Raw genomic sequence first — 24553 nt, forward strand, 5'->3', positions numbered from 1 at the left:
GCAGATATTCAAGACCCGCCTGGACGCGGTCCTGTGCAGCCTGCTGTAGGTGACCCTGCTTCGGCAGGGGGGTTGGACTAGATGACCCACAGAGGTCCCTTCCAACCCCTACCATTCTGTGATTCTGTGATTCTATGGTTGTCTCAGTTAGTTTTTCACTTGACAGGCTCATTCATGGTACATATTCAAATAATACTCAACTTTATTTGGAGTATGTAAGGCAGTATTTGCGTACATATGAGGCAATTTTCTGAACACATGCTTTGTCTACACCTACCCCAGCCTCTCCTGTGTACGTCTCATCTCATATGTGCTCAGGTAGCCTGGGGAATATGTTTAGTTGCAGTCTCTGATTCGGTCATTAGATGTCCCTGTGCACTGTGAAGGATTCTGTGTGAGGTGTAGTCCCTGATAAAAAACACAGAGGTGAACTAGGTGGGTCCTGGGAAGTCCGCTTGCTTTATTTGTGCTTGTTACTATCCTGTTAACAGGCCTTCTTAAAGAGAACGTTGTGTACCATTTTGCAGAATCCAGCCGATTGGCTATCCAGAAAACTCAACTTGCTAATCCTAGTTTAATGGCGTAGTTCTTTTTATTCAGCAGGACAACATGCTGTCAAACTGTCCTTTAAGTCAGCCGCTTTAGATTGTCCAGTTTAGATTAATAACTTTACCAATGAGAACTAAAGATCAGAAGGACTTGCTTATGTGCCATGAGCACCTTTGTGTCCTACTTTCCCTCTCCACTTGACCCTGTGCCTTTGTACAGCCCTCTGGCTTTTGCTCTCTACCCATTCTCCTTGTGCTATATGCAGTCTCCTCAATAATGGAGTAGATTCTGTGGGGACAAAAATCTTCTGGTTTTCTCGTAAGTTTTCAGTTTCATTAGACTGGAATTCTGGACTCAGCAATTTTATAACCATTGCCCTTCATATTCACTAGAGATCAGTTAAGAAGCATAAAGAAAGTAAACAATTAATCATATGATACAAATATGGGCATGAAATAGTACACACTGATTCCCTTAAGACCATAAACAACTTCTACAGGAGCACTGACTGCACAGTTAAATAGAACAGACCAGTCTGTGTTATATAAAAACAATTAATATTATCTGCCACATCAACAGGAGGAATGCATTTTTGCAGTGCACTCAACAAAGGGTGGAATTTTCATCACTTACTGTCAGGATCAAAATATCCATTCTTCATTTGTGAACATGAAATAAGCCTTTCAAAAACAGGGGAGAAAAGGTACTTTTTTGCCCCATATCACATGGCAAACTGAGCAAGTGCTGCACTGTATTTTCATATTCCCTAATGCTTCAGCAGCTGTCATGAATTTCACAAAGCCCTTTTATATTATGAAGTGGAAAATATATTCAGAAGCATCAGAATTCCATGATATTAATGTTTCTCTCTGTAATGAAGTCTCTGTAAATGTAACAAAAGAAACTACTGTAGCAACAATTCTAATTGGTTTCCTATAGTACTCAAAGAAATGATGGTATTTTAATGGAAATTTAATCTCTGCCATTTAACAAAGATGTTTATTTCTATTACTTCCCTTATATTGCCTTATGTATTATGAACATGTGTAGGATTGTGTAGGTTTCACCATCCGCAAGAAAGTCTCAGCAAAAAGATTTTTAGTGAACCTTTTACTTGCTGCTCTTTTCGTCATTTTTATATTCTGTATAAAATGTCATAACTGAGCTATATATTTTTAAAGAGGCTCTGACAAAGTGTATGTCTTGATACATCCCCATCTTAAATTTGTACGAACCTTTGTAAAGGCCAGATGCATTGAAATTCTTGTGTAAAAAATTTTTAAGATGTCTATGAAACCACAACCTATTTTTAAATTCCAGTCACAACCCAAAGCAAATCCAAACCCAGAATCCAAAACAAATAGCTAGTTTGGCTTGGTGGTTTTATACCATGTCTTTGCCACTTATTTATCATTCAAAGATTTCTGTCTCTGTAAATCTTAGCTAAAATCTAAGGCGACTAATACATTTATTACGTTGAAGTAGAAAACAATGAACATAAGAAAAGTATGTATCCAGGGCTTCAGTCATACAAACACATGCATGTGTGCTATGCTTTGCTCACACAGAATCACAGAATCACAGAACCACAGAATGGTAGGGGTTGGAAGGGACCTCTGTGGGTCATCTAGTCCAACCCCCCTGCCGAAGCAGGGTCACCTACAGCAGGCTGCACAGGACCACGTCCAGGCGGGTCTTGAATATCTGCAGAGAAGGAGACTCCACCACCTCCCTGGGCAGCCTGTTCCAGTGCTCCGTCACCCTCAGGGGGAAGAAGCTCTTCCTCATGTTCAGACGGAACTTCCTGTGCTTCAGTTTGTGCCCGTTGCCCCTTGAAGGGGGCAATTCCACAAGTGGAATCAGTAGTTCTGATGAAACTAACCATGTACTTCAAGTGAATTACATACCATCTTGTAGAACTCAAGCCAAAAAGATGGTGGAACCAGGCCCTTTATTATGAGTACGCTTGTAACACTTAGGTTCAGGACTCTTCAGATTATAGCTGTCCATCTGTTGTGTCTTAATGGGAATTAGAATAAAGCTAATTTAAGAGCTGGAAGACAACGCACTTTCACTAAAAAAGCACAAATCCAGTCTACGAAGAGTGTTACAAGCTGAAGAATTGATAATGTAAATATAAGATACTTATCTGATGTTGCTGTCTCTGTGCAATTTTCGGGAAGGAGAAGCTGTCTTCCCACTCGGCAGAAGCCCTGCCTTCAGTCTCTGCAAGTTTTCAGTAGAACTGTCTGCATTCTATACAAAAAAGTTATTAACTCCCATTAGGGACTTTTCAGTTACTTCTACAAAACTCTTAAGCTGACAACTGTTCTACAACACACAATTCTTTGTGGAAAGTAGTACAATTTAACCATTGCAATAAAATTAAGCATGTAGCATAATACATAATGATTTTAATTTATGTGATATTAACTGTTTTTCTGCAGTAAAGCAAAACATAATTTGAAAACATTTCTCCTTCATTGTGACTAAAGACCCAGATTTGAAGTGATGATGTATTACAGAAACCCGTCTGTACTTTTTGGTAGACTCTGTAATATTGAATGGGGATCTACGTATCTCTGTTCTACACTTCTCAGCCATCCTAGTGCTGATAGTCTTTAGTTTCTTTTACAGACAAGTGTTAGTTTTGCCTGGTAAATCATTTATACCTCTAGATCTAGGTATAAGCGATCAGCATTCTTCCTCACAGCGAATTCCATTTTTATCCAGTCTGTTCCCATGAGACATGTAGGGTCCGTGGCTTCAATACAGCTTCTCCAAATTCAGTAGTGAGATGTTTTTATTCACCAGTTTTGCTAATTTATTTATTTTGCTGTAAAATTTGCTGGGTAAGCAGTGTTTCCAAGGTGCAACAGGAAATCAATGTCAAAGGTCTTGCTTGGGGAATTCTAAGGTATTTGAACTTTCTTTACTCTGTTACTTAATCTATGTTACCTTTGTCATCAGAAATCTTTTTGTCACAGATGTGATAAGACTTTTTGTTACTGCATTAGAAAAATCAGCACTGATAAGAGGCTATTACAAATGATGAAATTTTGATCAGACTGTCATATTGTAGCAAAACAGAAGCCTGTTTCCAGATTCAAAAAAATTATGAAAGAATATGGAGTACACTAGCTTCCTTTCATAGCTGATGTAGGAATATTGGCAGTGGTCCTATTTATGGATTTGTAAAATATTTGTAAGATTGAATCTCAGTCCATGTCTCCCAGCCTCTTGCCTGGTTTAGCAAAGTTCTAGGAGATTTTAGATAAAAACGACCTCTGTTTCCAGAGCATTTAATGAAGATACATAGAGCCATATTCCATTGTTTTCCATCATTGTTATTTCTCATATTGTTATTGTTTGCTGCTACTGGACCTCCTTTTTCTCCCCTCTCTGCTTCTTCCTTATGATCCATTTTATTTCATTGTAACAGCTGCGTTCCTTTCCCTTTCTATTACATAGCTTTGTTGGGTTTTTTACACTTCCTTTTACATTGTGCTTCTGAATGCGTCCTGGTTGCCATGAGGGATATTTGCTAATCACAGTGGGATTTTTCCTAATCAATTCCATAACACCAAGAACTCAGCCTTATAATGTATGCAAATTAACTTCTCTTTTCTGACCTTCGTATGTCATATTGCTTAACTTGTTTGGAGATTTTACTGACTTAGATAAGTTACATTTTATAGCATAGAGTTTAAAAACAGATGCAATGTTTCTCAGCAGTGGCCATCGATCGCTCCATATCGTAACACAGTGCTAGACTTTCTGTGAAAGGGAATATCTCATACTTATATCCATTCTGTGGTGTAAACTGCGTCCCACTTCTGTGTTGCAAGAGTAGATTTGACAGATGTCTGACCCCAAATCCAGACAGCACTATTCCCAAAACTACAGTCCTGGAGATCTCAGTGTGGGAAACTGCCCCACTTGACAGTTAGAAAGCCTGACTATCAATAATTTATATTGCACTGTGCCCTATGAACGTGACCTGAAACCCTGACCTGAAACTCAGATCAACCACGACATCCCACAAGATTATGCATGAAAGCCCTTAGCACAAAAAAAAAAAAGTTGCTTCTTACTTAGTATTGTTCTCCATTTTAAAATCTGCTGTACAGATTACATTACTGCTAATAAGACAACATTGCCAGTTCAGAAATTTCAGCTTATGAGGCATTCCTTTGCATTATTCTCAAAAACATGTTGATGTCCCCAAACAGTTAATTCTTTCCAGCTAAGAAAAAGAAAGCTAATTTCAACATTAAGATATGCAGACCTGTTTGCCTTGGATGAAAATGAGATCAGAATAATGTGGATAAATAGGAATTTGACATTATCTTCAACATGAAAGCAGGACAGAATGTTGCTTTCACCTTGGTTTTGTAGTCTCACATAGACAATCATACGTTTGTTACTTTCCTGGGCTAAAGCAAACACACTGTAGGCAGAAATCCTACAAAGCAGGGCCATTTGACTGATGAAAACTTCAAAGCTATTTGAGCAAGTGGCTCTCATGGACAGCCCACAAATTGTTTTCAGAGTAAACTTAGGTCCCAAGAAAGCAGTAGCATTTTCACATGTGATGAGCACTCTTACCCATGAGGAGACTGTAGGGCAAAAGACAGCTGCCAAAACCTGCATGGACTCCCCATGAGAGATGTTGCTGCCCTAACCTGGGACTCCACGTGTTCTGTGCTTCAAATAAAGATAACCATGCTGTCACTGCTGATAAAGCAATATGGAGGTTTTCACTGGCTCGCTTTCAAGAGCAATGCTAAGCGTGTGCTGCTGTGGCTCCACTGCTAGCCGCATGTAAACATGGATGGACTTTGGGTATTGCTACACAAGTTAAGGAAGTTCTCAAAAATGCTCATTCAAACTGAAACCAGAGGCATCTGTGGTAAATGGAAGAAACACAGGGCAGTAGCATCCCTCCAAAGACACTGTTCTCTTTCTTTCATCCCAAGCTATTTAAACTCTTTGAGGACGTAAATTGGAGCTGCCACCCAATGCCACGTCTCCACATCCTCACATGTGAAGATAGGTCAATGAGACCTGTTTATTTTAAAGTGCTAGTCTATAAAACGTTCCTGGAACATTTTCATGGAAGCTGGCACCCAGGAAAGTATCTGATCCCCAACAACTTCCAGCCTGCCGAGATGGTCCCAATGAAGGTGGTCAGTTTCACAAGCAGGACTTGTGTGCACAAGCACGATCCCAAACAGATCTCAACTAGACAGCAGTAAAATAGCTGCCGCTAGCTCCCTCAGGGCTTGGCAACAGCAGCCTCTGATGACCTTCAAATGTAGTGTGACAGTAGTATTTATTATATTTGTTACATCAATGCTTGTGAAAGCAGGGTTTGTACACTACACACACAGCATCCCTACTCCTCAACAGCTTCTTATCTAAATAGACAAGCAGATAAAAGCTGGAGACAAGGATTAAATATCCAAACAGAGCAAGAGAAGTAACAGCCTGTAAATTTCATGTCAGTTCATCTACTTTTGTTTACTTATGCTTTGGGCAGAGTTTAATTAGCAAGTGATTAGATGACAGAAAGACAGAGGACAGGAGCTGTTAAAGATAGGCCCGACAGAGACAAGGCCATGGCCAGAGGGGGGGAGGAGAGGCGCACAGAAAGTGGCTGGAGTGCAGCTGAGCTGAAAGAGTCCGTTAGAATGCAAGCTCAGGGGGTTGCAGAGGGTGGCTGCGTGGCAGAGGGAGAGGTATTCATAACTGGAACTGTAAAAAGCAGTCTGATATCTGTGGTGTTAAATGTACAGGGACAGACGCACTATCTCGTCTTGCCTCTAACAAGTTCTCAGCAAAGAGGCAGCCCTGTCTGGGTAATAAGGATACTCAGCCAGCCCACAGTGTGTCTCTCACAGCTGCTATACAGAAAGTTTGGAATTTTAACTTCTTCTATACCAAAATCAGCTTTGAGCTGGCTCCTCCAAAACCATGTCTGGCTGAGAGTTGATGTGGTGCAAAAATCTGATGCATCCCAGAGGGTGCCTCTCCTTTGCTGTTCCAGGTCAGAGAGCTGAGGAGCCCCAGGGACCCCCAGTTCACTGTGCATTCATCTCAGGTCTGAGGTGGGAGGAATCCACATAACACATCCTATTCCATTTACGTTAAGCAGAGCACCAAATCCAGCTGACAACAGAGCCTGTTTTCTGGAGCCTGCGTTGGCTCCAGGAAAGGCCCTCATTGTGTTGTGGCATGGGGAAGCTGGGGGCAACTGTGGGAAATTGAAAGTAGCAATGAAGAAAGAGGAGCTGAAATGAAAAAGACATCTGAAATGGAGAGAAATAAACCCCTCTGTTAACATAATAGAATGTAGGGGGTAAAAGGAAGGTACAGTGCTGTTGTTTATTTTTTCCTAATAAAAAGATCAACTATTCAGCCTCTCTGAATTATAATTGTCCCATGCATTTTGAAGGCAGGAGCTACCTATATATTGCTGTAGCCACCAGTGAAATGCAAAGGGAAGGAAGAAGGAATTACCAGCGGAGGGTGGTATTGTATAAGATAAAATAAGTAGCTTCTCCCTTCTTACCTTGGAGTTACCAACCAGGGGTAGCTAATAAACACCACAACAATCCTCCACTCCACTCAGCTTTCAAAATAACACACCATAGTAGGCTGGAAAGTAACTTCAGGCCACAGACATGGAGGAGATAAGAAAAATGTGAAAAGAAGCAGAATGAAATTAGGAGGTGGGATGAAATAGGAAGGTCAGAAAGGAGAGAAGGCAGAAACAGAGAGGATGGAAACCTGGGGAAAAGAGATCAGACAACAGGGCAGATGGTCACCAGGGCGGAGGACCAAAAAAATGGCGCTTGGGTAAATAATAACTTGGCGGAGAATGTGATTTGAAAAATGGAGTAAAATATCAGAGAAAGATTGTATATTTAGGGTTCATTCTGGACTGAAGAGGAAGGAACAATAGCATTTGTGTACAACAGATTTCTTGACCCAGCTTCTTCTTTCTTGCCATCCATATGCGCCATTAATACTACGCAGAGGGTAATCATACCCTAACTGAAGGACATAAGTTACAAACTGGAAGAAACTTAACCACATTTTATCCTGTTTGTACTGTGAAAACATTTTTGAAATCGCGTCCTATCACTTCGATCAATCCTGTATATTCTTTTCTGGGAATGGGTCATCTTTAACTGTTTGTACAGCGTGCCTTGAATGGTTGAAGCCTAATTTAGGAATCACAGTAAGAATTATGATAAAAAGATAGAAACCTGAGAATGCTATTAATTCATTTCTAACAATACACACAATGGAACATTTGCCACTTCACAGAATTCTGTTTCAGAAATGAACAAATTCTAGAATTTTTTTTCTTCTTACTCAGTCTAAAGCTTTCTTTCCTTAAAATGTGATTTCAGCTTTCTAGACTTGATACACTCCTGGCTGTACATGGAATAATTTTTCCTGTTCTATGTGGGTTATACTCTAAAATCTTTGTGTGTGAATATATTTGCCGCATCAAAGAATCCCATTGAAAATACTGTTTGGAGCAGAATGTGGCTTATAGAGGCCCTACAGTAGGCTGAAGTGGTGCTCAAATAAATTAAAAAAATAGTTACTTGCCTCTTTACAGAGAGTTGTTTCTCTTTGCTCACTATGAGAGTATTATAGAACCATAGAATGGCTGAGTAGGAAGCGGCCTCTGGAGATCACCTAGTCCAACCCCACAAGAAGACCAGGGTCAGCTAAAGCAGGTTTCTCAGGACCGTGTCCAGTTGCGTTTTGAGTATTTCCAAGAATGGAGACTTTACAACCACTCTGGAGATCACTGTCCCACTTTTAAATCACCTTTGTATTAAGAGAGTCTGTTCAAATGGAATTTCTTGTATTTCAGTTCATGCTCATTGCCTCCTATCCTCTCACTGGGCAACACTGAGTAATCTGATTCTGCCTCTTTTCTTCCTCCCATCAGGTATTTAAAAATGTTGTTAAGATTCTCCACTGAGTCTTCTCTTCTGAAAGATAAACAATCCCAGCTCTATTCAGCATGCAGAGTAACACATGTATAATACATTTGGCCTTATAGAATAGTACACTGCAACTGCGAACACTTCCAGAAATACAAATCTGCAAGAAAGAAAAATAATGGAACTGAGACGCAGTTGGCATCTTCATAGAAAAGCAAGGTCACAACCTTACTAAATTATATATGACAGCTTCTCAAGCTGCTTAATGAAAGTGAAACAGCAACCCTTAAACATGAGAACAACTTTACAATTACTACTTTTGGAAACAATAAAAATACACCTGCCCTCACAGAAAGCAGTCAAGACATATTCAAAATTTTTCTTTTTGGAATGGACACTGACGAAGAACTCATCTACTTGATATTTCCCTTAACATTTATTGATACAAAAATATCAAAATGAGAAAGGGCAACTGAGCAATACAAACAACATCTATAACATGGTTTCAAAGAATTAGAGCAAATATTTCAATATCCTTAGACTGCATCAGCTGCATTTCCAAAAATGTAGCTATGAGATGCAGAGTAAGGCCCAGCTGGCACAGAACCCTTTGGAAAGAATGTAAAATAACAATAATAAAACTTTATTTAACAATCTAAAATAAGGTGACTAGTGATACAAGGAACAAAGCATGATCTGAATAATGGCAATGTCATACAGGTAATGTTATATTGAATAAACCATAAACGAGTTTGTTGGTGATAACAACACGTCAAAGTTAACTGTGTGAGATTCCATGGAGGCATCCATCAGCAACAGTACTGGGAAAAACAATTTCTGCACATACACAGAATCCTTTATGTAAACAATGACAAGTACGATACTGTTGGCTGGATAGAAATGAGATAGGAATCTATCAAAAGCATAAAACAAGCTTATTAGATGTGAGGCCAATACTTGCAAAGTTGACATATAACCTGCTTCTCAGAGCATCTTTGACAGAAAAGGTTTTTCACAACATTTGAGTTCAAACACAGTAGGTTTATTACTGGAAGTAACTGAAGAAAAAAGACCAATAATATAGATAACGGTAATGTTTAAATTACTTAAATAATTCCCCAAGCCTTGCCAGGCCTAGTTATATGCAACCTCTACACTACTTCTTCCAGTTTTCCTATGTGTGCTAAGAAAATATTGTAATTAATTTTGAATATTTATTCTTGCTGGAACTACATCTTATCACAGCCATTAACTTTGTTAATGACAATTACCATCACACACACAGATCAGTACATTCCAGGGTATGGTCAGTTCCATTAGAGTCCTGCTGACTGTCACCTGACCTTGGCTGAAAACAAAAGCAACACCGACTCCTCCTGAAAAAGGAGAGTAAGAAACTGTTAAGAGAAGTATCAAAAATACATAGCTTCCACAATAAAGAAAATAAATTTCCATACATTTGTGCATATTTTTATCTTTCTGGATAGGTTTTTAACTTCTCTCCTTTCAACAGCTTCAGTGCCACGCAACACTGGTGCATATACTAGGTTTTTTTGCAAGACCTTTTCTTGAGCCAAAAACTCTGGCCTACCTGATCAGTTCTGTGCACAGGAAATAAGGTCATTTCGTGCTTCACTCTCATGTGGTAAATCCAGAAAGTAAAACACTGATGAACAAATGCAGCCACTGTGCATGACAAGGAATAATTGAAAGGAAAAGCTGTGAAAAAAAACCCCTAGCAGCGTTAGGCTAAGCAATAAAGAGGAACTATTATCTCACACCAAATCTCTCAAAGAGGGAACAACTAAGCTAGTATAAAGATACAAGTACACCTCACACTTTAGATATCTCCCTTCTTGCCTCCTCACCCACTACTAAACATCTTTTCCTATTACCATAAAAAACCCTGAGCTACCAGCTACCTCTATGATCCCTGCTTCTTATTAGACAACACATATAGCAAAAGATCACATCTCTACAGGCTTGCTTCATGTATAGAGATGTATTTGATAGCTTTAATTTTTTATAGCTGATAACTACTATGTTCAACTTAATTTGCTACCCTTCTGAGGACTGTTCTGTGAATAGTAAATCCATCAGTTAACTCTATCGGCTATATCTAGAAAGATCCTTTCCGAGCACCAAGAGAAAAAAAAATTGTTTCTTCCTATTGTGAAGCATAGGAAGAAACACGTTTCAGCTCATTACAGCTCCCCATGATATAAGCTAAAGCAGCTCTAGAAATAACGGGAAGTTTATATTGGTCTTCAAGCAAATGAATGATCATCTGTTTGAGCAGATGTACTGTAGTCTTAATCTCCACTGACTGGAATCTAACAGTCAGCTTGCTGTATTGCTGCCCACTAGAAAAAAATCATTTTAATCCCATTTAGTGGTTTGATGATATCAAAGAAAGATCATATAACTATCAGCATGAGCCTAACTTGTTTATGAGTGACCATCCTGAAGCAGCAGTAAGGCTGGGGTATTTTCCTCATAATGGATCACTTAGTATTTTTTCCTTATGCTGAATTACTTATTTCATACCATGCTTATCATACTAACCAGCATCTAAATACATTAATCCCTTGAAGAGTGTACAGTATAAAAAGTTTCAGAAGAAAGCACAGATGATGGGGTCAAGCAGTCATCAGGGATATCTCCATAACTCATCATGTAAATGTATGCACAAAATACTTTTTCCCATTTTAAATAATAATGTGTGCTAGGACTTCATAACTGTGTTAGTAACAGCAAAACAGCAAAGATTTTTAAAGACCCCAGAGAATCTTGGAGATATCTTTTGATTGCAGAAGAGGTCTAGGCTTATGTTCATGAAAGGAGACAAAGAACTGCATTAACGCATCACCTGCTTCAATTTTGTGTTCAGACTAGAATTCCACAAGATTTGCTGCAACTGCAGAACAGAGCATCAGGCTCCTTGTTTTGGAAGAGAGAGGCATCACAGAAAACAGATGAGTGTGCTGCACCATTCAGTATGAGCATGAGTTGTTATAACTACTAGGTAAGCTTGACTTCGATAGTAGATTAGTCTGAGTGAGGAACTACAGCTCAGTGCCTAATAGTAGTCATGTTGGATCAGATCAAAGACGTACTTGATCTAGTACCTTATCTACATTTATGGCAAATAGATGCATAGTCAAATAATATAAGGTACAGGCAAGGAAAAGTGATCCAGTTCCAAGCGTGCCCTCACAGTGCTGGACAATCTGTGATTAATGGACTTTGTGCAAGAGGCTGCAACGGGAAAAGCATGTGAATCCCATTCCTTGATGGTCCTAGTGTTCATGACTTTGTCAAATTCCTTCTTATTCTTGTATAAAGGAAGCACATTTTCATAAGATGCACAATTAAATTGGAAAATTTATTGTCCCAGCAAGATCCAGAGACCAAAAATATAAGGGACTCAGGAAGAACATAGATAATAGATGCATGAAAATGAAATATGATATTTTCCTGTTCACATATTATGAGAAAAACTAAGTAACTTAATAATTTCCTCATCCTTTCTGTCATCTCTCTTTCATTCCAAAGACTTCTAGCCTGTGCAATATTTCCTAATATGGAAACCATGCCATTCCTCTGACAATCCTCACCACCATCTCATTAACATTTCTAATTTTACTAGGTATTATAGCTATTGCAGGACCAGAGCATCATTAAATATGCATGATATACCATTTTATTAAAAAAATTTGCTTTCCTTTATATTCCTTTCTAATAAAGCATTAATATTCTATTTCCTCTTTTGATCACGGCTAAAGATTGAGCTGTCAGTATCAGAAAATTATCCTTTCAAACTATACTTGCCAGATAGCTATTCCTAATTTAGAACAAATAATTATCTGTTTGTTGATATCATTATTTTTTTCCCATGGATGTCTTTTATCTGCAGCTTTGTTATCCACGTTCAGCAGCAAGAAGCGGGTCTGCATCTTTTCACTGTTAGTGTAAAACTTAACGACTCTGAGTAATTCTGCACCATCAGCAAATTTTGTTACCTTATCATTTTCCCCCTCTTCCAGCATAAAACCTACTGGTAACACCTAGCCTTTGAAATGTTTCTTTCCCTTATTTCTCATCTTTTAACAAGCTTTATAGAAAAATTTTCTTTTTACTCCATGACAGCTTAGTTTCTTTTGTATCAGGCAGATGTTTCTTGTTATTGTGCTTATTTCTTTTATTATGGTTTCTATCAATTTGCCTACTACAGAAGTTAGACTTGCTGAAGTACAGTTCTCCAGATTTGTACCAAAACCTTTCTGAAAACTTTCCTTTGATATAGAGGCTGATTTAAACACTCAGTTGCACAGTCAGCAATTCCAAACCTAAATCTCTGAGTCTTTTTTGAACACCTGGTCACTGATATCTGTTATTAGCTGTTTCTCGCAATTTAAATTTACAGATTTATTCTACGTCAAAATATTACTCCACTTCCGGCATCTACTCAGACTAAAATTAACTTCATTTCCACAGCATTTTCTGCATTACTATTATTTTAATGACACCCCAATAGAAATGTAATGTAATAGAAATATTATCCCAATGCTATCATTGTCTATGGCCATCAGCAAAGTGAGTTGTATGGCACTCTTCCAGGATATACTGTCCAACTTCAGTTTTGAAGGAAGAAAGTAAGAATTTCCAGAAGAAATAGGTTTTAAAGAACAGTTGGTCTGAAAAATAAGAGGACATTTGCAATCATAATGTCTAAACACTGATCAGTTATTTCAGGGAGAAAATATTTTGCTTGGTTCCAAACTGACTTTCCCTGATGTGATCATGTTTGTTCCCTGTTACTAAGGAAAGACACCAGAAAGAGGAATTGTCTACGAAATATAAATAAAAAAGGTAGATAAAACACAGGTATTTTTTAACTGTTCTGAGAGATACGTGTTTATTTTTCATTTTTATTTGATTTAATTTACTGACTAGCTATAAATCTTGTATTAGTTCAGTAAAAAAAGAAAACACAGTGGCCGGGCAGCAACAGAGGGCAAAATACAAATGCTACCCAACTGGAAAATTTCAAAGAGCAAACAGGCAATTTGTGTTCTTCATGACAAACTCATTAAAACCACTATAGGACTACTGCTGATGCCTAGCTTTGACATGGTAAACAGAACACCTAAAAATAACATACTAATTTTAAAATTTAAAACAATAATATTTTAAATATTTTATCTGTATTTTAATGCAAGATTGATGTAGAATAAGAAAGAATATACAATGAGAAAGTGGGGAAAACACCATTCATGCTTACTTGTGTTATCTTGTTTGCTCGTACAGAGGCTTTTCTAGCTCTCCAGCGTCATCATCTCCATGTGCAGATATGGAGGCTGAGAGACAGGGATTGGTTTGGCCAAACTTTGCAGCAAAGAAGGGAGCAGAAGAACTTGGGTTTCCTCACTTTTGACCAGAAATCTAAAGTTGTGCCTGGTGTATGCTGGCTGTCAGCTACCAGTCTGACTCCTATAGAAACAATGAATATTAGAGAAAGACTTGAGTTTATTTGAAAGGTTCTTCATGATTACAGATCTCCCCTTTGTCAGGGTGGGATGGGTCTCTCAGGTAAATGCAGCATGGAAATCATGAGGAAAACAGTTAGCTAGACCAGTAGGAGAAATTACTCTGGTCAGCTAAAACCAGAAGTCAAACTTTGATGGTATTGACTCTGATGGTATAGAATCTGACTTGCCTTTGTGGGGAACATGAGTTTGCTGGCACCCTGATTTACATATCTACATAGGGTACCTAATATGCACACTATCCATAGCAACTTTTAGATCATCTTTATGTGATGATGCCTTGAGCCCCAGACTTGCCAACAATTTACATCAAAAGTCTTCTAAATCGAGTTCTTGATGGTCTAAATTGTCATTTTTCTGCAAGCAAAGGAAATGGCTTTAGTTGTATTTAAACAGCACACTAGTCTATTGTTCTAGATATGTGAAGTGATTCACTGAGCTGACCATTAACAAGTCTGATTTAACCCATTTACAAGCACTTATCCTGGGTGAATGGATGTTTTAGCACACAGTTTTGCCCTTGCATGTCTTGGTAGTATATTTGTAATGCACTATTGAAGTTCAGTAGAATTTTTTTTATCACATTTTTAACAACATGTAATTATTTTTGACAGCAAAAGAACAAGAAGAAGCACTTCTAGATTAATTAACAGTGACCTATAATTAAACACTACAGTACTTAGAGATGGAGTGGCCCCTAGATAATATTGCTTTAGCTTTAATGAGTGTTTATCATTCTTGTTTGCTTCCACTATGGCAGTTATCAAGGTTGGTTACAAAATTTCTTAATTAAATGGAAATACATAGAAGGCACTGCCTTAACAGAAAACAGCTTGAAATATTCATGATTTAAGTAACATCTCAAAGTATGAAGACTCCTGCCCTACAAATTTTTAGTCAGTTTATCTGAGGAGCTCAATATTTTCTTAAAGTCATATCTTGACACTAAATAACACTGTGGTGTGCTCTAGGATTGTTCCTGTTCCTTTGTCTCTGAAATATAAAAGTACATTCTATTAAATGTTTGTCTTTTCCAACATAAAGCAGCTCAAAAATTTTTTTAAATTAAAAGCTTTGATAAAAGATTTCTGATTCCTGGCTCAGGCTTTACTAACAAGTCTCTGCATAGTAATTAAGTAAATCTCTTCATTGCACATGTTCAAAATGTAGTCTGGTGCTTAAATTAGATTCCTAATGTAATTAAAGAATCACATTCCTACCAAATTCCATAGGGAGCTTTCTACCTAGGGTGCTCTGATGAAATAATCTGTGACTTTCACCAATCCCACACTTGCAGATGACACCAGAAACAGAGGATTCCACCACTCCCAGAACAATTCCCTACACTTCAAGTTGTTGCAGATTAAGAGCTGAAGCAACTAAAAATAAGATAATATATTGAGGGAACTTCTTCTTTCAACTATAACATGTTTAAAGATGCTTACTCAAGCTTACCTCATTCATAGAGGTAATGCTTATATGACTACACTATATCCCATATGATTATGATATATAAAATACATAAAGACAAATACTGGTACTGCTAAAAAATGATCCTTATGTAACACTCAAATTTTCTTCAGTAGAAATCCTGATTATCTCCACTGTTGCCTTGCATTGTGCTGCTGGCAAGGTCTTCTTAATCTGTTTTGTTAGAACAACAAAACAATGTGCACAAAACAATGTACATAAAACATTAAAATAAGTACTGAAAATCAGAAAAAGATTGCGAAAATTTAAAAAAGCAGAACTTGTTTGGTCCTAGCCCAGTCTCTGTCTAGCTAGTTTGAGCAGTTAAAATCTGGGAATCTTGGGAAGGGAGGGAGGTTACCATTAATTAAATCCTAAGTAAAAATAGAATATTAATTGGGTTCAAATGAAGGTTGTTCTTAAAGTAACTTGTACTTACAGTGCTAGAAAACAGAGTCTTGCTGCCAGTCTAGATAGTTACTACACTAAAGCATAGTCACCCAAAAATTTGTAAGGGGGACAGACAATTACAGATACCCACCTGGTAGCTTTTTTAGATGTAGTGCAACATTGAAAAACGTTCTGGAAAGTAAAAAGTAAGCATGGAACACTTACATAGGCCAAATATGTAACCAGAACAGTTATTTGGGAAACTGGAACAGAGCTGTTTGAAAAGCATAAACTCTCACTGTCAGTTCTTGGGCTAGTTGTAGCTATGTGCTTGAAACAGCATTTCACACCACTGTTTCTTATTCTCCCTCCACACAGCACCTTCCCTCCCCCACTCCTAGTCTGGCATCAGATTGTGCCAGCCCTGAACACTGCCGTGATTTACTGCTGAGTCACATTATTTCACTGCTGTCACGGAACATCATCATCACTGCTTTGATAGGAATATCGCAACAGCAACATTTTGGTATGATAAGGGAGAGGGGCTTCCAAGATCTACTCAGTAAAAGGCTGAGTATAGTATGTTCTTTCAGAAAAAGACATCTTCCTCTCCAAAGGAAGTCCGCTGGGTTTTATGATCATTGGTTTGGAAATGGCACAATTAATTCTTCCCATGATTTCGCCTCTGCTCACATGCCATACCTCTGGAATGCCCAAAGGATCAATGTTCGAAGGCAACAGGCACTAGAAGAGACTTCCGTTGTTTATCATGATGCTACTGAAGTCTTCTGGGGTTGACAGATGCTGCTCCAGAAGGTTAATAAGATGAAGAAAGCTCTTCCAGCTGGACCGTAAGAGGGATTATGTCTGAGCAGCAGATAAACAGATTATTCCAGAAACGGACACTGCTTTTTTTTAAAACCTCATCACTCTTGTCTTACCACTCCAGTCCCCCAGGCCAGAACTGTGAGCACTGGAGGGGTTCTCTAGCTCTTGCATTCTGGCACCTGTTGCGCTCTTCGTCTAGATGCAATTTAATGCAGTCCAAGACTGAGGACACCTGAAAAATAAAAAAAGACGGAATATATTTGGAGATTTTAGTTCTTGAACAAAAAAAAAAATTCTTCAGCTTCACCTAAATAGTCTTATTTCCTGCATGATTGTTCTTGAAAACTGTGAATGATCAACAGACAACATGCATTTGAAAACTGGATTAATATTTTTGATTGTTTGCCTTGCGCTTCAAGTTCAAGGAAGCAGAGGTAAGTTCATATATAAAAGGTTATACTCATTTACATTGCATATGTTGAAAAAAACATTGAAAGATCAGGATATTTTCATATTACAGAATTCTTTGTTTGGAATTTGGTTTTTTGACAATTCAGCAAGAGACAGTTACTGACACTGCTATAAAGTTGGAAAAGGAAAAGTTGGCAAGATTTCTTACATTTGTTTCCCAGGCTTTACAACCTCTATGAGAGATGCCATTAAGTTTTGAATTTACTTGCATATGTTCTGTTATAAAAAAATGTAATTTTTAAAACAATTATATGGAAGGGGCAAAATAACTCAAAGAACATCTAAGTGCTGACATTGTTAAAGATGGTCTGCCATCCTTGAAATGAAGAGAAAGCAGGAAAGTATATTTCTGTATTTCCTATGCATTGTCAAAAACAACTTCAAAAACTTCTAGATATACAAATTCTGGAGGAATAAACCATACTGGCACATACACAAAAAATAGCAATACTAGTAAGCATTGTTGTAATAACAGTTACAAAATTTTTAGGAAGAAAACAACAGTTAACTGTTGCTCCTTTTACAAACATTCAAAAGTTCACTGCAATTTTGAAGTTTCTTCAACAACAAAGAAGAAAAGACAGTGATGTGATTTTTCCGTGTTCAGTTCTGTATTCAATAGAATTAGAGCTTTGGGGAACAGGTTTAATTTGGGTGGAGGTTTCTTACTAACTTTTCCATCTGTGCTTTGATATTTATATAATTGAATTAAAAGCCAATATTACAACTGCTTTATGCTTGCCCAGGTAAATGACCTCTTATTTTATGTCAATCTCAGGCATGTTAATTAAATGCAAAGACTGCAAAATGATAGAAGTCTCCTCAATGGTATTTAAATACATGTTAAAGAGATGGTGTAAAACATAGTCTCCTGTTCATACTACTTGGAAAGTTTTATTTACACATTGCATGGTTTTTTTTGCTCTCACTTTTCTTTGCACAGATTTTCTTTCAAAAATAAAGAACACGTTTCTTGTATCTCACTGAAATGATGTAAATCTTCTCTAATGGGCAATTACAGCACTGAAAAAATCCTTGGAAAAAAAGAATGCATTAGTTAACACTAGATTTATATTCTGTTGCTTTTTGATTCTGCTTTTTAATTCCATGTAAATAGTGTCATTTAATCACTAATGATATTTTGGAAAAGTGGCAAAAAATGAGCGAATAAGTGATAGTTCATGTCTGACAAGAAAAAAAGGTATATCAAAATGCACTGCTTTTGCATTTAAGCTGCATATCTATAATGGAAAGAGACAGAATGAATTCCAGGTAATTCTTGCATGCTTGATTGCAGTCCGCATTTATGATTATGAACTGAGAAAGTGGCAATATAAAAAGTGGGGTCACTTAGTTTCACCCTTTGCAAATTGTGATCACTTGTTGCAATGCATTTCCCCTAAAAGACTTCAGCAAAAATCTGGGAAGATATCTTGACAGAGGGGAATGCGGAACTGTAGATTATCTCCTCAGGACATGTAGCAAAAGACTTGGTGCACAGACTGTTTATCAACACTCATGAACAAATGATGAATAATAAATTTCACATAGCATCTTGGTCTTGTAGCTGTCTTGGAAATTTTGTTGACTTTAAAGGGAAAAGATACTTTTTCTAGATAATTGGAAAAATTCCTTCCTACCTGTTTTACAAAGTACATGTGGTATGCACAGATGCATAACAATTACTTTTCTTGCCATGCAGTCACGCTATATCTAATATTTTAAAAATATGTTATCTGAAATATTTGCACACAAATCTCAAAAGACTTAATGCTTGTATTTAGAAACTTCTTTACCAGAGCAGGTATATTTCCAGAACTGTTGTTTTCTGACAGAATCAGGGTCAGATACTTACAGAAAATATTTTCAAAAGTACACAGGCTCTCCCAGTAGTCTGAATACTTACATTAATCACTCTTTAGTGATCCTAACATAGATAATTTGATGCTTTTAAGGATACTGACGTTTGCAGTATATGTCAACTATGACAGACTAGGAAATAAGAGACAAAGATATGCAATACTGCCATCTTCAAAGAAAAAACATAGAACTAATCATCTCTAAACATTTATAGGGTTAATCAGTTGATTTTTATTTTTCCTCATGAACAAAACTATCTTAAATTCAAATTCCTGTTTTACTCACACCTGTATTTCAGGGTTAACAAAAATGGAGCTTGCTCAGTAATGTCTTTTGGTCCTGCTTTCCCCTCTTTATTTTAGGACCAAAAAAGTCCTTCTCCCAGCCATTTAGGAGGCTGTCCAGGAGCATTTTCAATTCCGCAGTAAATGAACAGGGAACTGTAGGGAGCAATATAAAGACTTCAGAGATAGCGTGTTTATCTTTCGTCATGACTCATGCCAGAATCCAGGAAATGACCTCTGGGATTGAACTCTGGTCTTCACAACCATTCTGACACAAACCATCTCTAACAATGGGAAGGAAAAGTGAGGGGGATAAAATCTTTGAGATAGCAAAAAAGTCTACAACAGTAATTTTTAACTGTTGAATTGTAAAACACTGAAAACCCAGACTAACTAGCAAAATATAGAGGAGCTTTGAGTTGCCAAACCTATACAATGATGCTGGGTACAGCCTAAAACTTCATACTGAGAACTTAAGGGAGCTAGAGAGCGTTCAAGGCTGTTTAGTGTTATTTTTTATTCAGTAAGTAAATATCTTCTGTTTACTCAGTCATTCTTTAGGACACAAAGGCTTTGTGTGTGCTCTGTGAAATCATTTTAATTCATTCTGACTTACCCCTTCCCGCTCGGCTGTTTCAATTCAGCAATAAGTGCTGCACATCTTCATTACTATAATTGCCCTTGAAAAAAGGGTTAAGCAAATTTGTGCCAAAGGGAAAGGGAAGTCAAAGAACATAAAGCTTCAAAGAAAGAATGAAAAAACAGACGCCTGCTTTTTGCACTAAGATTATTTTCTACTTTCATGCATAAAATAAGAATTGTCAAGTTAAAGCTAGCTTTCCCGGTTGCGCTTACAAAGAAATGAAAAGTAAAACTTTAGTTTTTCCCCCAAATAAACATAACACTGGATTAAATGCACTTTTAAACCTTATCTATTTCCTGGCTAAGAGCCAAACTTGAATAAAAGTACTAGAATATTGTTGCTGAAGATTAATTCCAGATATAATCATACCCGAACCATAGTAATTAATAATATTTTTCCTTCTGCTTTTGTACCTCTATCTTGTTCCCAGTCTCTTTGGGATTAAAATGAGAGTCTTCTACTTACTCTCCATCACACAATTCCTCCATTTTTGTCAGGAATTAGGTGCACTATTCTACACATTCCATGCACTTTGCACTTTGCAAGCCCAGCTGTGTTTGAAACAATTTTTCTCCTTAAGAATGTGTGATATTGAACAACACCCATCCTAAAAAGAAGTATCCATCTGTCTGCTTGTATACACATACATACTGGCATTTAGTCACTATAAGCTGCTATTTACTGGACAGACACTTCCGAATGGTAGTATGTCTGGAAAATATAAAATTAACACTCATCTGGGAGTACCCTGATGTCTGCCACAGTGTATAAATACATATTTACTTAATTGTAACATACTTTATCATTGTATGCACCATACCACCAGTTTTAACCTTACAATATATCTGTCTGACAGAGCAACACTTTAATTCTTATTTCACAAAAGCACAAGGACCTGAGGTGTACATAGAAACCGAAGCCCTGGCCTGCAGGAGGCATTGCAGTCATAAAGGAGGACAACACCGGAGTTTAGCAGGCTGATTCTTAAAGTAACAGCCTAGTCACCTAGATGTCTGCAAATCATTAGGACCCAGACTCACAGTTACACAGCTAATTGTACTTAGGTCACCATGCTTATCTTTCCAGTGGTGAGGTTCTACTGGCTTCTAAATTTCTGCTTCAGTGCAGAGCCCAAATTACCTTCTTATTGGCCACTCTGAATCTTTCAGTACCTCTCTCAGACTTTATCCAACTGTGTATTAACAATCTTTGTAACCCTGTTACTTGAAATACCAGTTTTAATTGTTATGCTCCAGGTCTACCTTTCCTACATACAAGTCAATACAGATCATACAAGACCCAGCAGCCTCAGGTAGCAGGCAATAATGCACTCACCTTTCACTTTGTGATCTTGTGGTTACAGCACAAATTTAAGACAGTTCTAATCAAGTTCTTTTCAATTTCCTCTTTTCCTTAAAAAATAGATCAATTTCATCTATCTCTGAAGTTGGCCACAGTTAGAGCAAGGAATTGGACTAGGTGACCTCGAGATGTGCTTCCAACCTTATTTGGTTTATGCAGCTTGACACATAACGAAGTTAAGTAAGGTTAAGCCCAACTCACTCTCTGTCAAAAGCAGATGGAGTCAATTAACCAGAGGCTGTAGACTGCATTGCAGGATGAGTGCCCCGAAAGTGTGAGTAACTGACCGGTTCCAACTACATAAGTTCAAGCAAAGAGGTGGTACTGCGGCTTCTGACTCCTGAAAGCTTTCTCATATGCCAGCCTTTCTAATCATCATATCTGAATACAGTTACCTCAATGAAATCATTCTGCACTCCTACTTTTTGACCCACACTGTGACAATTGTTGAAATATTGACATACATGCCAAAATATCGATGGAACTTGAACTTAAGCTGTTTCACTGACTTTCCCAGAGGATGGCTGTATGTCTTGAGTAAGACTGCTTAAAAAAGTAAGAGCAGAGGTGCTCAAGTGCAGTGTTTCATCACTGCGGATTGGATGCATCCCTCCAAGAACTAATACCTAAAGCATTTTCTTGCATGCTTTGATGCAAACCGTTGCAGATAATAGAGCAGCATTTCAGGCCAAATACTTCTAAGATGGCCAAGGATATGCAAATAGATTTATGTTTCATATGTCAACATTAAAAGCAATGATTCTTCAGTGCTGTTTCTAGTCTGGGTCCTGGAGCTTAATGAGACTCTTACAGGATTCAGATGTTGGCAATGGAGCCATAGACTGCATAAATTCCAGCAGCAGTGGTTAGTAAAGTTGGTGAATAACACGGCGGATTCTTCACCAGAATCTGCACTTACGTGTCTGCAAGAGAAACTATATATTTCTACCTTAAATGAGACATTTGATGTCAACGAAAACATGAGTTTCTCTTTCAGGTAGGGAGGAAATGTGTTGAAAAGCACGTGTGTTGACTCATAAAGTTTTCAGCACGTTCAGTATTTCCGGTTGTTAGTCAGTATATGACAAATATATTCACAAAAGCAGGAGAATCTTACCAATGCCATATTGTGTTTTCTGTTCTCATCTGTAATAGTTAGATAATTCACCATAGTTATTTTGCCATGAATTGTATAGTTAGAATAATTCAAAGATGTTACCAACTTGTTTGTTTAGAGCAAGAGAAAAAAATATGTTTGTCTGTTATAAGGCCTAAGCATAAATTTCATAAAAATTGATAATGATAATTTGAAATTATCTTCTTGGCATAGAAAACCATACAGATTTATCTGAGTATCTGGGAGAAGGGGAACAGCTGAGAGATTATATCTAGTTTAGTTTTGCAATGTTACCTACTCGCAGAAATGAAATCCTTCACACTTACTGAAATCCCAAAGAACATTGTTTGATGAAAGCAGTGATCTTTGGTACCAAAATTTAAATGTAGATTAATTTAAAGGGTTCTGCAAAAGAACTATTTTCTAATGCCATCTCCTAGCTTTGAATGTAACACGATTAAAACAAAAATATTTGGGGTTTTACTAAAATTCAGACATTTACTACTGTCATTGCTACACTGCATATTTCAAAATAATTTATCACATTCTTCTCCAGATTGAATTCTATATATGTTCTGAAGTGTAGATTGTTTCATTATAACCAAACTTTTCGTATTTTTAACATAAAGATAACAACAGGAATATATCGTATAAGGATTCAAGGGAGCCTTGTGTTAACGGTAACTAAATTCTTCATGTTCCTCGAACGTTTGAAGGAGCATCATCACGCATTCCTGCCAAGAAGCGGATTTTATGAAAACCTACCACTTTCCTGAATTCTCAGGAAGGAAAATCCCTTGGTACAGATCTTATTCAAAACAAGAATATGGTCTTTAAAAGGTTGAAAATTACAGAACTTATCTTTTAAGCAGGAGCCTGGAGTTCCTCTCCTGTGTCACAGAGGTCTTGAGCACAGCTTGTGTATGTGTGCAGGTGACATTTTGTCATGCTGAATCCAAGCAAGAGATACAGAGATCAGATGTATTTCGTCTTCAGTACAAAGTCCCCACTGCACAGGCAGGGCCTAGTACATCCCTGACACGTAAGGTGATGCTGAGTCTTGCACAACATAAGATATTGGTAGGTACCTGAAAGGTTCTGTAGTGCTGGGTGTGAGGAGACCAGCTTTGTGGTTCTTGTGCAGGAAGTTTGCTGGTGAACATTGGTCAACTGAACACAGGGTCATTCAAGCTGGAGGCCTGGACCTGGTCCTCATAGATCTTTGCCACAGTTAAATACACAGGCGTCATTCCACATAATGTTACTATTTAGTGACATTTAAGAACAGCATTCACACAAGCCAACATACCAAACAGGAATTACCAATCTCATTGTCAATATTCATTTTGAGGAATTAAAACAAATTACTTTTAATATAAATGCCTTACAACTCTTCTTGTCTTTTAGGAACACAGGCATTCTCCTCTGGCCAGTGTTCATCTTCTTCTGAAGCTAGACATCAATATCAGTTCCTTACCTTTCAGCAAAACATCCCTACAGTAGTGGATACTGTTCTCCTACCCAGCAGTTCACTGGCTAAGTGCTCTAAACCTGCAGAAGTGAGATCCAAACCCAGTTCTCTCCTGTGCCTTAGCTACCCCAATTAGCTCCCAGTCAAGATCCACTACCCACCAGGATGCAACAACTGTTAGGACTGAGTCCCCTCAGCAACGCCTCTCAAAATTCTTTCACTATGTGCATCAAAGATAGTTAAAGAATATATTGGACCCAAAAAAAAGTACAAGCAAGACATACAATCTTTTGTTTAAGGGCATTGAGCTCTCAGAGATAAGACCTGAGCAGATTAAATATAAGTATTAATTTTTCTAACATGGGATTCCATACTCAAGTTTATAAAGTTGTGAGCCTTCACAGTTGAAAAATAAGCCTGGAAAGGTAATGCCAACACAGTCAGAGCTAGTGTGTCTGACAAAGCACTGGCAAGGTAGCCCCAAACATCCGCAAGAGTACAAAGAAAGGGCCTCCAATTCCACATCTGCATGGGAAGATAGAGATTGTTGTGTGCTTCTCTGGGAGAAGACAGATGCTGCTCATAGTAC

At 37.7% G+C, this 24553-nt stretch overlaps 1 protein-coding gene across 1 annotated transcript in view; it reads left to right on the forward strand.

Moving 5' to 3' along the window:
• Positions 1 to 17123: 17123 nt before the first annotated feature.
• The window catches only part of IMPG1 (interphotoreceptor matrix proteoglycan 1), a 60752-nt gene continuing 53322 nt past the window's right edge, over positions 17124 to 24553 (forward strand). The window contains exon 1 of the mRNA XM_075410575.1: positions 17124 to 17190. Within this exon, the coding sequence (XP_075266690.1) occupies positions 17124 to 17190 (67 nt within the window). The remainder of the gene's footprint in view (positions 17191 to 24553) is intronic.

The sequence above is a fragment of the Opisthocomus hoazin genome, chromosome 2 (assembly GCF_030867145.1).
Source record: "Opisthocomus hoazin isolate bOpiHoa1 chromosome 2, bOpiHoa1.hap1, whole genome shotgun sequence".
Lineage (NCBI taxonomy): Eukaryota > Metazoa > Chordata > Aves > Opisthocomiformes > Opisthocomidae > Opisthocomus > Opisthocomus hoazin.